Source organism: Phyllopteryx taeniolatus, chromosome 1 (genome assembly GCF_024500385.1).
Source record: "Phyllopteryx taeniolatus isolate TA_2022b chromosome 1, UOR_Ptae_1.2, whole genome shotgun sequence".
Lineage (NCBI taxonomy): Eukaryota > Metazoa > Chordata > Actinopteri > Syngnathiformes > Syngnathidae > Phyllopteryx > Phyllopteryx taeniolatus.
The window spans coordinates 2,862,665-2,878,360 of record NC_084502.1 but is presented as its reverse complement, the minus strand read 5'-3'; the positions used below and the strand labels follow the sequence as shown (position 1 = coordinate 2,878,360).

Sequence of the window (15,696 nt, the reverse complement as noted above, 5' to 3'; positions counted from 1 at the left end):
TGGAGTACATCAAACAGCGACCTCTGTCGGCCAATACGTTTATATTTCTATTTCTTGACCCTTTAATTTATCCAGGTAAGGCAATTGACAACAGATTCTCATTTGCATTGCCGACCTGGCTGCAAACAGCAGAGCAAAACAAAGCAAGATAAAAGAAAAAAAAATAGTAATTAAAAATCAAATCCAAACAAATAAATGCATGTACAGTACAACAAACTTTACAATGTGATATTGTTACATATTTACATAACACAATATGTACATAGCATCTGATGAATCAAACGTTCATAACAGGTTAAAAACAGATGCAATAAGCAAGTTTTATTATTTGTTGTAGCGTGATCCAGACCTGGAGACCCCAAACTAGAAATGAGCAGTTTACACGTTTGTTGCAGTTTATTATTTCTCTTTGAGTTAAAGAGGGATTTCATGTGCAACATGCAGAAACCACATTTTCTATGGCACCTCCCTCCATCAGTGATTTACATAGAAATCGAAGAACTGCTTTTGCGATGTTTTAGAAGATAGCATGTCACCTAAATGAAAATATATCATGACGTTTAAAACAATTCACAAATTCAAAACAATGAACAGTCACACAACAAACAACTCATTATGTGGATTCAAAATCGTATATATAAAGGGGTCAAATGGGAACCGATTATTATTAATTTCTTTGTATCTCAAATCATATTACCTAATTGAAATGAATGGAAATGCCATTGAACCTTTTCAGGCTCCCCGGAAGAAAAAAAACACACAACAAAAATAGTTTTTTTTAACAAGGACAACTAGGACTCTATAATACACTGGTAAAACACTGCGGTCAAGCCAGCCTCCACTCGTAAAGTAGCAGTCAAACCAGCCGCCCCTAATTTTGTTCATACTAGGCATTACGGTAATAGGTCGGCAACTCGTGGCGAAAGCCACCTTCAAAATAAAGCTTTACAAAGCCTCACATTCACACACACATTCATACACTAATGGGCGACTGCTGCCATGCAAGCCGCTGCCAGGTCCCACTGGGAGCAAATGAGGGTATAGTGTCTTGCCCAAGGACACTTCGACATGCGGACAGTCGTAGCAGGGATTCGAACCTGTTCTACCTACTGAGCCACCCCAACATAATCCCATTGGTATCGCAAGACAAGTCCAGATCTGTGTGACAGACCACCAATGACTCCACTAAAAGAGGGTTGATGAAGATCTGATATTGTATTTCAAAATAAAAGTCTCTGACAACTGCATATTTTGGTGTCATTACCCCTGACTGAAAAAAATCTGTTTAAAAAAAATCTATGAGCTATCGCAACACCAGTACTGGGGGATACTACACCACCTCATGAACCACGACACCATCAGTAACTGGAAGGAGAACAGTATATTTTAAATAGTTAAAAGAAAGATGGTTTTCTATTTTTTTTTATTTTTATTTTTAAAATCTTGATCAAACCTCTTTTGGTGGAGACCTGGTGTGTTGTCCCCCAGAACTGGACTGGTGTTGCGAGAGCGTGTAATTTTTTAAAATTAATGTTTTAAATCAGTGGTAGTGACAGTGAAATATACCAATTTCAAGAGACTTTTATTTTGAAATGCCACATCAGATTTGGATGTGACCTCTTTTGTTGTAGACCTGGGGTGGTGTACCAGAACTGGACCGGTGTTGCGATATCTCCTAAAAAAAATTAACAGATTTTTTCCTTTAGGGGTAATGACAGCAAAATATGCAGTTTTCACTTTTATTTTGAAATACAATATCAGATCTTCATCAAACCTCTTTTCGTCGAGTCCTTGGTGGTCTGTCACACAGATCTGGACTTGTCTTGCGATACCAATGGGATTATTTTAGGGTGGCTTTGGCTCAGTAGGTAGAACAGGTTCGAATCCCTGCTACGACTGTCCGCATGGCGAAGTGTCCTTGGGCAAGACACTGAACCCTCATTTGTTCCCAGTGGGCCTGGCAGAGCCTCGCATGGCAGCAGTCGTCCTTTGGTTTATGAATGTGTGGCTTTGTAAAGCGCTTTGGGCACTGTGATGGTGTAGATAAAGCACTATATAAGTGTAGTCCATTTACCATTTATTTTTCCACAGATATCAAATAAACAAAATGTTTTAATGCAGGTTTCATTCCCTAAGCGAAGAGCATTGACGTCCGTATTATTGGGTGGCTTTTATTTTGAAGGTGACTTTCGCCGCGAGTCCATTACCGTAATGCCTAGTATGAACAAAATTAGGGGCGGCTGGCTTGACTGCTACTTTACGAGTGGAGGCTGGCTTGACCGCAGTGGAAAAAAAAAACTCCTTTGACTGGACCTACCTAATTCGAACACGTGCATCGGTTGCACATGATTAAAATGTGTTAAACTAACATCTTCTTTGTTTATTTTTGAGGAGAACATTACAGCTGTCAATTGCTTGCCAGCTGGAGGTTCCAATGTTTGCCCTCATTTTTGGGTGAATAATGTCGCTGGATTTGCATAGATCTACATGCATTATTACGGAGGTTTTTCTCTGAGGTGCTTATTAAAATCGGTTTGAGGCTAATTTCCCCACATGACAACCCCACGCCTGCCCTCCTGGAGTGAATTGATCTCAAGCCCCTTTTCAATAGATTGGGGGTTAAGGTGGCGTACCGGGGGGGTGGGGGTGTGGGGGCACTCCCCCCCCCCCCCTTTTCCCTCACTCCCTGTGGTGTTTTCCGGGATGACGCCACCGCCCGCCTCCACTCGAGGTGGACGCACACCCACAAGGGCAGCGGCGGCAGCGATATGGCTGATCACCTCCGACCGGGACGGCTCTGCTCGCGAGCCCAAGTCACGACCGATCACGCGTGACGGCAACTCAGGCGGTGGGACAAGAAGACTTGCTTGGCGCTTTGCTGCGTTTCGCTGCCAAGTAGTTGTCGGACGTCGTCGCAGTGGCGCGCTCCTCCCTGCGCGGATTACCAAACACGAGGGGCAACGATCGTCTCCTCCAAGCAGCACAAGCACGAGCAGGTATGTTTTAGCTCGTGTCGATTCTTCACTCCTTGTTTGGACCCTGCTCACGAGAGGCCACCTTGAACCCTCGTGCCTGTGCTTGAGCCGCCTTTGCAGGTAGACGTTTTTTGAGCACCCACCAGTGCACTTAACCTCTCTGCATTGAAGTGACAATACACAGTTATTACGGGTGCCGACGTTTCAGAGCGAGTTGGGGGGGGGGGGGAACTTCCACGCGCGGAGCCCCTTTACTAGGCCCTGTTTTGGTTCACCTTCCCCGGGGCAGTTGCGTCAGGGGAGCACGGGGTGATCGAGAAACACACTGGGCCTGGAATGCGGACGAGGACTCTCTTCTCAAGCTCACACACACACGCACACACACACATAGACACACACACCAGTTAAGGCAGCAAAAGCACGCAATCGCTGTCTCTTAAATGGATTAATAATTCTATATTGCCCTTTGCGCAAGTGCTTCAGGACTGGGCTTGTTATTAAGTGCAGATGTACACGCGCAGGATTGTCCGTTTCAATTCAAAGCAACTTGGACTGTGCTGGATGATCCAGCATGCATGCACGTGTGTTTTGCTTTTTTTTTGGGGGGGGGGAGGGGCAATATTCCTATGACGTGCCTTTGGTGTCCTCATCACATTTACTCAAACGTGAAAATGGAGCAGAATAATTGAACTGTGAGGTCTTAATATCAGTTGCCACACGTTTGCACACATGCCGGCACGATGATAAGGCTCTTAAAATGTGTTTTCTTCATTTTATACCATTTGTTTTCATTGTATGTGGGCGATTTGGCGTGTCCAACGCATTGCTCTGCTAATTACAGCGTGTGTGATAAGTGGTTAAATGATAACGAATAATTCTCACATGGATTTATAGTCCACAACAAATTATTATTATTATTTTTTGGGGTAAAACGAATAATTTGGAGCAGTATATTCGATTTTCATGATCCTATTGAACATTTTGCACGCCTCCCTTAAATTGCTGTCCACCCTGTCATTAAGAAACCCTCTGATGTTTTCAGTGACATTATAACCCACATTTGTTCTTGGCTTTCGTCAATGGCGTCTGAACCAATGGCTAGTTGATGAATGAATATTTGCACTTCTGTTTCTGTATTTTCATCATCCTGTATGTGTGTCGCTGGATGTTGCCAAGCAACAAGAACATGTCCACGCTGTCATCGTGAAATATCAATTGACTTAAACACCTTTCAGAAGTTCCAAATATATTTGTTAACACGCTTGCTAACCGAATCGCGTTGCGAAGTGAAGGTCTGCCACGCGCTCATTAACTGCTAACATTCATTGAAAATGTCCTACCTGTCATTGTCCACCCTGTCGGCAAGCAACAAAATGGCAACAAAAAATGTGGCAGCTTGACCAATATGCATTTCTTCCAGCACAACACCTACTTAAAACAATGTTTCTGGAGTTGAATGGAAAATCTTTTTTGGGAGTAAAAATAGGGACGTCTCAAAGGCACATTATGGTGATATTGACTCTGTAAATTAAAACTTTCTGCAAGACCCAAAACTTCATTGTTCTGACCAAGAAGGGTTGAAGACTAATTTGTCAGTGTAACAATTGCATGATACCTCAATAATTAAACCGAAAATGATCAATAATTGCAGACATAAGTACTTACACGATGGTAGCATTTTAGACGCAGAGGTTGCAATAGAAAACAGGTCATGTTGTAGATCAGCATATTAAAGCTGTGTGACATGTTGGGAAAGTGCATTTCTTCCTTTTTAGTTATGATACCACCATATTAGTGGGTGTACTTCTGAACCCACACAATCTTTTATACAATAACAAAAGCGGCGATTTAGTTTAATGTGGGCTGATTTCATTTGTGTCCTTGAATGCAGCAAACTGTTTTCATGGATTTTTTTTTGCCTGACCTCTCGCTGACAACTCTATCAAGCAATCATGTCTCCTTTAGACGACACTGTTTTTTTTGTTTTTGTTTTTTTTATTGCATGATTTTGGTGACTCAGAATGCAGTCCTCGTTAGAATATGTGATATTGTCAGTATTTGGACATTAGTCATGGATCCTCGGTCAGCTGTGACAAGCCATGTTCTGGGTGCTATTGCGGGCCCATTCCATTCTGTCCAATTGTACGTGCGACTGTGCGTGCGTGCACACATTCTTGTGCAGAAGAATGCTTGTTTGTAAAGCACAGAGGCATAGGGACAAAGAATGTAGCTGCCTCAAACTTGTATTACGGTCCCTATGAGTGTGTCAAATGTGCAAGGATCATGCTTTGGACACTCATCGATCTCTCTGGGTGTGTGTATGCATAGCGAGAAGAGTGATGTAGTTGGTGATGTGGCGATACTTCTCTTTTTTTCCCCCCTTCTTTTCACTTGAGAGCGTGAAACTGTGGTTGCAGTATGGGCCTGTAACCTAGCAACCCAAATGGTGTGCGCCCTGAATAAATCAGACTGCGTCGTCCCCTGCCCTCCTCGGGCGTGTGCTACTTCACCTCACCTCTGTCCTACCGCCGCCCTGCCCGCACATTCGATGACACACATGCTCACTCGCAATTAATTAATTAACCTGCAAACCTTTGCTCTGCTCTGTTTTATTGTTCCACCTTTGCAGCACACTTAGCGCTGTTTGTATTCCCCAAACAATGCACAGTGTTAAAACTACCTTCATCATCTGGAGTGGCCATGCAGCCCTACCAACCCCCTCGTCCATTTAGTGGGAGTTACAGAAGAGTGTTTTTTTTTCCGGGTGTCTGGTGTGTGTGGCCTGCACATGCTGCAACCTGAAGCCACATCTCTTTCCTCCCCACACACACGGAGGAGCCTGTACTGCTGTATTCACTGACTCCATGCGTCCAATGCAATTTATTTATGGAAATTCCTCTTGACAGAGCTACAAAATGGTATGGAGCAGCATTTCATGTAGAGGTGACTAAAAGTATGCATGTTACTTACATGATAATAGTAATTCCAAGTATTGTATCAGTGTCTTACTGTTCTAACATTTTAAAGATACTTTCGACCTATTTTTAAACTTGACTGAAACTGGAAATGTGAGCTAGGTGAAGTCATACCCAGATTATTTTTTTTATGAATTGCAGTGTAATTACATTCTTGCTTCCGTGTTTGTCCATGCTAATTCACCACAGTTAAGATCAAGACTGACATAGAAGACTTTTGTCGTTATTGTGTGTCAGCTGTTTTGCCAATAATGTAACATGCCTATTCCTGACAATTTGGGGATGACGGGAAAATTGGATGAGGGGAACCTAATCTTGTCTGAACGGTATAGTGTGGGAAGACGTGCAAATGAGGGGGGAGGGTTCCTCGTTAATCCATGAGTGATACAAAATAATGTTAGCATGTCGCCTTTTGCTCTTTTGTAACCTTCCCTTAAGCTTATTTGTAGACACATGAGGTGCCAAGTATATACAACTGGGCTAAAAATGATTGTTAGCTGAAAGCATCTTCTTGTGCAAAGCGGCATTTGTCCTAATTGCGGCTCACAGGGTTTGAATTCCCTCACAACATTCGGTGTCTCTTAATGGGCTGAGAGCCTGAAAGAATGAATAGCTTTTGTTCCATCCTCAGAGGTTGGACACAAAGAGAACGCCAATGTGTGCTTTGTACGTGCGTTGTTCGTTGTGTGTACGTGTTTGCGTGCATGTGTGTGTGCATGTCAGCGGCTGAGCACTTATGGATGAGATAGAAGAAGCAGGAAGTGGAGGGGATACAAATATAATCTACTGCAGTGACCTCTAGCTCCAGGCCAGGGAAGCAAAGTATAGGGGGGGGGGAAAAAAACACACTCTAAAAGCTAACTCACACACACAGACACACATGCAAATATGAATTGTTCAATACCCTCTGGGAGATGTTACACAATAACACAACCCTGAACACCAGAACGACCAGACACTTAAAAATTGTCTAACGCTCATCACTACCCTCTAAAACAGCTGACCATACACATGGTGCACATTTCTACTTTGACTTTGTGGAAAGACTGAATATACAGTATATTATTTATGTATGTACTGTACCTGCGATTGGCTGGAAACCACTCAAGGGTCTTGCCCAAAGTCGGCTGGGATAGGCTGCGGCACAACTGTAAATAAGGCCCGACCGATATGGATTTTTTGAGGCCGATGCCGATTCTGATATTTGTCAGGAATTTTTAAAAATGTATAACCAATTAATTAATTCCATCCATCCGGCTCAAGCACGGCCACAATTAATTAATTATTTTATGATATTTTTGTAATATACATTCTTTATTACTGTTATTTTTATTTTATTTTTTCGGGGGGGGGGGGGGGTCCCCTATATATCCCAATATAGCATTTTTCCTTAAAATTATTTCAGTTGCCACATCTAGTTTTTACTTTTAATTTTCTACATTGTTCGTTTGAATTTTGTGAACCTAAAAAATTGACCGAGAAGGCATTAATACACATAAAAACTTTGCAAGATCTCGCAAACCTTTTTTTCCCCCAATCATGTCGCCTTAGGGGTTTTGCAAGTTAGGGAAGTTGCAAGTGTCAATCATCGCTCTTCCAGGAGAAGGCGCACATTTAGTTTTAGCTAGACTTTACACCGATTTTATCGGCCTGATCGGTATCGGACGATAATTAGCATTTTATGCTGATCGGCTGATCGGGTTTAATGTCATAATTCGCCGATCCGATCAATGATGTCATTGATCGGCTCCGCAAAAGACATTTACTCCGCGTCGCCATCGTACACAGTATATTTGAATTATTTTTAGCCTTGTCGCGTGTCTTTTGGCGTAGTCCTGTAAATATCTGACGGCCAATAAAGTTATTTAAAAAAAAAAAAAAACTTGTCGGCGGTGTGGAACCAACAACACGTGTGAGTCAGACAACGCGTAATGCCCGGCAGACTACAAGACATATTTAGTCTTTCACGATTGCACTATGTCAGACTACTGCAATAAAATCTTGTATTCCACATCCCATTTTTTCCGATCAATGGGCTTCATCTTCATCTTGTCAACTCAAATGCGACCGGATACACTTGTTACCATGGCGACGACAACAATAATGGATCGCGCCATGTGTTTGTAAGAACAAAATGGGGGGAAACATGCGTTGGTGGTCACCGGTGCTCAGGAGAGGAGATGACGTTCGTTTAAGGCTTGCTTGAGGTATGTTCACATACATTTAATACGATACAGCTCGCAAGCAGGCAACAAAAACGTTATGTAGCCTAGCAAGCTAGTGATAGCGCTAACGGTTGTACGTAAAACATGCCGCCGATATGTAGAATCATGCTCTAAAGTTTCGGTGTGGCGGGAAGTAATTTAATTAAAAATAAAGTAATTTCATGACAGTAATTTAGCACCCATTCTGTCACGTTGTAATGTTGGTTTGACCTGACTGATTAGAATACATGACCTGACTAGCGCCGTGATTTCCAACCTTTATGGAGCCAAGGAACATATTTTACAATTGAAAAATCTCACGGCACACCAACAAACAAAAAATGTCACAAAAAGTGGATACATTAATTACTATATTTACTTCCTGCCATCTAATAGAAGACCATTAATTTGTTCTGTCTGTCACTATGGCTCACTGGTATAAATCGAGGAACAAAGATACATGATTTATTGTAAATATAATTTTTTGAGCAATTAAGTACACAAGTATATACAGTAAATGAAGAAGTCGTTTAAGTAGACACATTCCTCCACCAAGTGATCGGATCGGTGATCGGTTATCGTTTTTTTCAACTCGCCGATCGGTGATCGGCCCCAAAAATCCCGATCGTGTAAAGCCTAGTTTTAGCATTTTCATTTGTTACTCTCTTTCTCTGCTTTTATTTTTGTCTCGATGAGCCTGCCTCTCTCTGGCACCCCGTGTTTTTCATTCTGCAATGTTTGCACTTGGGATACATAACAAAGAGAACTCGCGCTGAATGAGCAAACACAATCATCAGGAAGCCAAATGACTGTTGAAAATGTGCATTGGCTGCAGTACTGCAGTATATTCGCTGTACAAAAAAAAAAAAGACTGATGGCAGTATTCAGATATGACGGTCTCAATGAGCACAGCAGGCATGAATGTGGCATGATGGTGGTTGTCTCTCCTTCTCAGGCCTCCGGGTGCTGGGGTTGCACCTGAGAACATGGACCGAATGAAGATAATCAAACGGAGGCTGTCCATGTCTTTACGCAGCGCTCGACCCGTTGACGACTCCCTGTCTGAACTGGCAGAGCAGATGGCTTTAGATGAGCCATCAACAGCCAGGGATAATGGTGAGACGCACATACACATGCACGTACGCATGCACACACCACACACCCATGCACACTTTCCCACCAAGCAGTCCAGTTCAATTCAACTCGTCAAGGTGTATAGATGTGATGGCGATTGCTGCGTGACGTTATTTACACCGTCCGGCAGCAATGAAGGACATCCTGGATGTCAAAATGTGTTACAGTAGAGCCGTAACCTTTTCTAAAATTTCGCAGTTCGAAAGAAATACAACTGAACTGAACCAAAGAGAATCCAACTGTACTTGGTGGAAACAGGTCCTTTATTTCCTATTTTCCTATTTTTTTCACATTTGACTTCACTGCAGTCATCTTAACCATCATCCATCACCTCTTCAATTTGCATTTGTCTCTGTTGTGCCGATCATCAAGATTGAAAGGAACTGTGTCTTTTATTCACGCACACACATTTTGCTCTTGTAGAAATATTAGCCAAGTCACTGTGCAGTTGCCATCTGCTGGGCATTTTGAAGGACTGCACTTGCATCATGCCAACAGCTTCACATGAGACACTAACGTGTGTGTGTGCGTGTGTTTCAGCCATATTCTGTCACCAAACAGAAACCAGGTCGGAGTGAAGGAATGTTTCACTTTCTCTGCTCTCACACTCTGAACAAACAACGAGGAAGTGAGAAAACAAGCATTCAAATTGCAATGTTCATTTATAGCCCTTCAGCCAAGATATGATGGCTGCGCTCCAATTTGTTGGTTTTGTAACCTGGTGGCTATAGATAGAACATCAACTTCACCGTCGTCGCATTAATATAACCCCCCTTTCGCTCCCTGTGTTGTTTTTTTTTTTTTTTAGCATTAATTTCCTTTGTCTTGATAGCTGATTTTATTTTAGTCCATTTCCAGGGAGGAGTCAGCTGGAGGAAGTGATCGAGTTAATGGAGGGCATTAAACTTTGACCAGCGTACTGCGTCTTTTACTCGCCATCTTTCTTCCACTTGTCCCCCCCTGCAGACACATTCCACTTGATCCGGCTAAGTAGAAGAGTGGTGAAACATTCCTTCCTCAAAGTGCTAATCAGAGGCAAAATGGAGGCTGGTGCTGACCTGATCTCCTCCCTTTTTTTTCTGGAGGACATTAGGGTTGCTTAATGGGGGCTGTGAAAGAATTGTGTGCATTTCAGGCTAAATGCTAAAGCCGAATGTGTGGGTGCGGAGGAAATTTGGGATGATTAAAAAGCCGGCAGGTGTGTCAATGCACACATACGATATAATGATTTTTAATCGTAACAATGGACATTGTGCTGACATAAATTAGTTATTTCTAAGTTTATGTCTCAGTGTGCCCCTCCTTGAGCCGTCACCTTGTCGTGGTGGAGGGGTTTGTGTGTCCCAGTGATCCTAGGAGCTAAGTTGTCTGGGGCTTTATGCCCCTGGCAGTGTCACCCATGACAAACAGGTCCTAGGTGAGGGACCAGACAAAGCACGGCTCAAAGACCCTAATGATGACGACAAACAATGGACTTCGTTTTCCCTTGCCCGGATGCGGGTCACCGGGGCCCCCCACTGGAGCCAGTCCTGGTGGTGGGGCTCGAGGGCGAGCCTGCACCCATGGGGCCCGGCCGGGCACAGTCCGAAAGGGTAACGTGGGTCCCCCTTCCCATGGGCTCACCACCTGTGGGAGGGCCCATATGGGTCAGGTGCAGTGTGAGCTGGGCGGTGGCCGAAGGCGGGGACCTTGGCGATCCGATCCCCGGCTACAGAAGCTGGCTCTAGGGACGTGGAATGTCACCTCTCTGGCAGGGAAGGAGCCCGAGCTGGTGTGTGAGGTCGAGAAGTTCCGACTAGATATAGTTGGACTCGCCTCCACACACAGCTTGGGCTCTGGTACCAGTCCTCTCGAGAGGGGTTGGACTCTCTTCCACTCTGGAGTTGCCCACGGTGAGAGGCGCCAAGCAGGTGTGGGTATACTTATTGGCCCCCGGCTCGGCGCCTGTACGTTGGGGTTCACCCCGGTGGACGAGAGGGTAGCCTCCCTCCGCCTTCGGGTGGGGGGACGGGTCCTGACTGTTGTTTGTGCCTACGCACCAAACACCAGTTCAGAGTACCCACCCTTTTTGGTGTCCTTGGAGGGGGTGCTGGAGAGCGCTCCCACTGGGGACTCCATTGTTCTGTTGGGGGACTTCAATGCTCACGTGGGCAATGACAGTGAGACCTGGAAGGGCGTGATTGGGAGGAACGGCCCCCCCGATCAGAACCCGAGCAGTGTTCTGTTATTGGACTTCTGTGCTCGTCACTGATTGTCCATAACGAACACCATGTTCAAGCATAAGGGTGTCCACACGTGCACTTGGCACCAGGACACCCTAGGTCGCAGATCGATGATCGACTTTGTGGTCGTGTCATCGGACTTGCGGCCGCATGTCTTGGACACTCGGGTGAAGAGAGGGGCGGAGCTTTCAACTGATCACCACCTGGTGGTGAGTTGGCGCCGATGGTGGGGGAAGATGGCGGTCCGACGTGGCCGGCCCAAACGTATTGTGAGGGTCTGCTGGGAACGTCTGGCAGAATCCCCTGTGAGAAGGAGTTTCAACTCCCACCTCCGACAGAACTTTGCTCATGTTCCGGGGGAGGCGAGGGACATCGAGTCCGAGTGGACCATGTTCCGCGCCGCCGTTGCTGAGGCGGCCGACTGGAGCTGTGGCCGTAAGGTGGTCGGTGCCTGTCGTGGCGGCAATCCCTGAACCCGTTGGTGGACACCAACGGTGAGGGATGCCGTCAAGCTGAAGAAGGAGTCCTATCGGGCCTTTTTGGCCTGTGGGACTCCTGAGGCAGCTGATGGGTACCGGCTGGCCAAGCGGAATGCAGCTCTGGTGGTCGCTGAAGCAAAAACTCGGGCATGGGAGGAGTTCGGTGAGGCCATGGAGAAAGACTTCCGGACGGCTTCGAGGAAATTCTGGTCCACCATCCGACGTCTCAGGAGAGGAAAGCAGTGCACCACCAACACTGTGTATAGTGGGGATGGGGCGCTGCTGACCTCGACTTGGGACGTTGTGAGTCGGTGGGGAGAATACTTCGAAGACCTCCTCAATTCCACCGACACGCCTTCCCATGAAGAAGCAGAGTGTGGGTTCTCTGAGGCGGGCTCTCCTATCTCTGGGTTTGAGGTCACCGAGGTAGTCAAAAAGCTCCTCGGTGGCAGGGCCCCGGGGGTGGATGAGATTCGCCCGGAGTTCCTAAAGGCTCTGGATGTTGTGGGGCTGTCCTGGTTGACACGCCTCTGCAACATTGCGTGGACATCGGGGACAGTGCCTCTGGATTGGTAGACTGGGGTGGTGGTCCCCCTTTTTAAGAAGGGGGACCGGAGGGTGTATTCCAACTACAGGGGGATCACACTCTTCAGCCTCCCTGGTAAGGTCTATTCAGGGGTGCTGGAAAGGAGGGTCCGTCGGGAAGTCGAATTTCAGATTCAGGAGGAGCAGTGTGTTTTTCGTCCTGGCCGTGGAACAGTGGACTAGCTCTACACCCTCGGCAGGGTCCTCGAGGGTGCATGGGAGTTCGCCCAACCAGTCTACATGTGTTTTGTGGACTTGGAGAAGGCGTTCGACCGTGTCCCTCGGGGAGTCCTGTGGAGGGTGCTTCGGGAGTATGGGGTACAGAACCCCCTGATACGGGCTGTTCGGTCCCTGTACGACCGGAGTCAGAGTTTGGTCCGCATATCCGGCAGTAAGTCGGACTCGTTCCCGGTGAGGGTTGGACTCCGCCAAGGCTGCCCTTTGTCGCCGATTCTGTTCATAACTTTTATGGACAGAATTTCTAGGCGCAGCCGAGGCGTAGAGGGGGTCCGGTTTGGTGGCCTCAGTATTGCATCTCTGCTTTTTGCTGATGATGTGGTTCTGTTGGCTTCATCAAGCCGTGAGCTCCAACTCTCACTGGAGCAGTTCGCAGCCGAGTGTGAAGCGGCTGGGATGAGAATCAGCACCTCCAAATCTGAGACCATGGTCCTCAGTCGGAAAATGGTGGAATGCCCTCTCCATCTCGGGGATGAGATCCTGCCCCAAGTGGAGGAGTTCAAGTATCTTGGGGTCTTGTTCACGAGTGAGGGAAGAATGGAACGGGAAATTGACAGGCGGATCGGTGCAGCGTCTGCAGTTTTGCGAACTTTGTATCGGTCCGTTGTGGTAAAGAAGGAGCTAAGCCGAAAGGCGAAGCTCTCAATTTACCGGTCGATCTTCGTTCCCACCCTCACCTGTGGTCATGAGCTGTGGGTCGTGACCGAAAGAACAAGATCCCGGATACAAGCGGCCGAAATGAGTTTCCTCCGCAGGGTGTCCGGGCTCTCCCTTAGAGATAGGGTGAGAAGCTCGGTCATCCGGGAGGATCTCAGAGTAGAGCCGCTGCTCCTCCGCATTGAGAGGAGCCAGATGAGGTGACTGGGGCATCTGATTCGGATGCCTCCCGGACGCCTCCCTGGTGAGGTGTTCCGGGCACGTCCCACGTGGAGGAGACCCCGGGGACAACCCAGGACACACTGGAGAGACTACGTCCTTCGGCTGGCCTGGGAACGCCTCGGGATCCCCCCAGAAGAGCTGGATGAAGTGGCTGGGGAGAGGGAAGTCTGGGCGTCCCTGCTAAAGCTACTGGATGGATGGATGGATGGATGGATGGTTTTCTCAGTGTAGCTTACCATTTCTAACTAGCTATTCCAGTTCGTCCAATAAATATTTTAGTTCTACCTCTGATGCCTCTTAGGCTTAGGCCTGCTCATTTTTTCATGCGTATGTTTTCTTTTCCACTCTATTTTTCTTTGAATCTTTCTTAGTGTCCATCAGTGTTACTGAAGCATTAGTCGAGCAATACACATCCCGGGAAGCTTTTTTTTTTTTTACCCAAGTCTACGTATTCCTTCAAATGCTTCAAATGTGATTTCCTTTTCTGTCTTCCTTGTGTTCCCGTGTTATTTCTTTATTGTGGTGTTCCTCTCTTCCATTTTCTCCTCTTTGTCTTTTTTTTGTGGCTTCTTTTTCACACCTTATCTTGGTCTATCTTTCTTCCTTTTCTCTCTGGCTGCTCCTCTGCAATTGCGTGGCTCAGTGCCGATGGCGGTGAGCGCCTTGCATCCTCCCGCCTCTCACAGCGCTCCCTCCTTCCTGCGTCAGTATGCCGGTCATCTGGGCCGCACCGCCCTCCGCAGGGAGCCGGGTGGGGGGCTGGAAAGAGACAGAGCCTGTCTAAGCCTCCACAGGACTGGATCTCTGGGTACAGACACACATGCAAACACAAACACAAACACACACACGCCTTTGTTTACCTCTTACATTTGGACAGCACGGTATGTATTGTCTTCAGTGAGTTAAGAGAAACTACCACTCTGCTAATTGTTGTGCCAAATCAATGCGATGTCTCAACATTGATTCTAAGAAACATTGAAGCGTTGTTTTTAAAATGTGTTGAGTTGAGTTTACTACTACTATACAGTGCTCGTAGCTCAAGTTTTTGCTCGCAAGTCAAAGCAAAACAAACTCGCATCTCAAGTGACCGCTGTATTGGACTTTTTCCGCCAAGAGATAAAGGGACAGAAATGCAGCGATGTCGTTGCATCTCCAGATAATTGTAGCACTTTGTAGCACCCAATCTGATTGCTCTGATGTCACCCCGAAACTGCTTGCAGCCCCTTTGGGGTATTTTTTTAAATATCTTTTTATAGCATTTGTAGATTACTCTGATAAGCTTGCTTGTATTAGCCAGCATCGTTGTCCTCAATTCTTTGTGTTCTTTGGCAATCCAAATACAAACACAGTCTCTAAGAAATATTACATTTACAGTTACAGTAAAGGCCAGCTTTGCTCGCTATATGTGGTAGCGTTGTAGTGTTTCTGTTTGTTTTGAGTGGCGGTGTTTAGTGGGAATAAAACTTCCGTTCACAATACTTGGCCATCCAGTGTTTTGTGTGAATGTGAAAAGATAAAACTGTAATGACCTTAATCCAACATACACAAACACAATCTCACAGCTCACACAATCACTTTTTCCTCCCTCTGTCAGTCTAAAATTTGTAATCTAACCCGTAGTCTGTTCCTTTATGGCTGTCGTGGGTCTCGTTGATGCACTGTGACAGAAGGGCTAATACGGGAGCAGTGGAATGGCGGGATCGAAGGAGGGAAAGGAGGATTTGGAGATGGTGAGAGGAATTGATTTACATGACTTACAGCAATACAGGGGGGGGGGGGGGGGGGGGCTGGGTGAGCAGTGCAGATGAGGATGGAGGTGGTATCAAAGTGCTCCCTCCACAGTGGAGTCATATTAGCTGGATGCTACGTGTCCCCTGAGTCCTTCCCTGGCTAAGTGAGCTGCACACTGGCTGCAACAAAAATCCATCCATCCATCCATCCATTTTCTGAGCCGCTTCTCCTCACTAGGGTCGCGGGCGTGCTGGAGCCTATCCCAGCTGTCATCG

The 15,696-nt window shown here is 46.3% G+C and overlaps 1 protein-coding gene across 5 annotated transcripts in view; it reads left to right on the top strand.

Annotated features, from left to right (window-relative positions):
- Positions 1-2,681: 2,681 nt before the first annotated feature.
- The window catches only part of LOC133490133 (cyclin-dependent kinase 17-like), a 42,736-nt gene continuing 29,721 nt past the window's right edge, over positions 2,682-15,696 (top strand). For 2 of the 5 annotated variants that reach the window (XM_061799832.1, XM_061799926.1), the window contains exons 1-3: positions 2,682-2,996; positions 9,110-9,270; positions 14,334-14,498. In XM_061799832.1, the coding sequence (XP_061655816.1) occupies positions 2,704-2,996; positions 9,110-9,270; positions 14,334-14,498 (619 nt within the window). In that variant the 5' untranslated portion in view covers positions 2,682-2,703. The remainder of the gene's footprint in view (positions 2,997-9,109; positions 9,271-14,333; positions 14,499-15,696) is intronic. The other 3 variants (XM_061800010.1, XM_061800099.1, XM_061800183.1) reach the window with 3 other exon arrangements.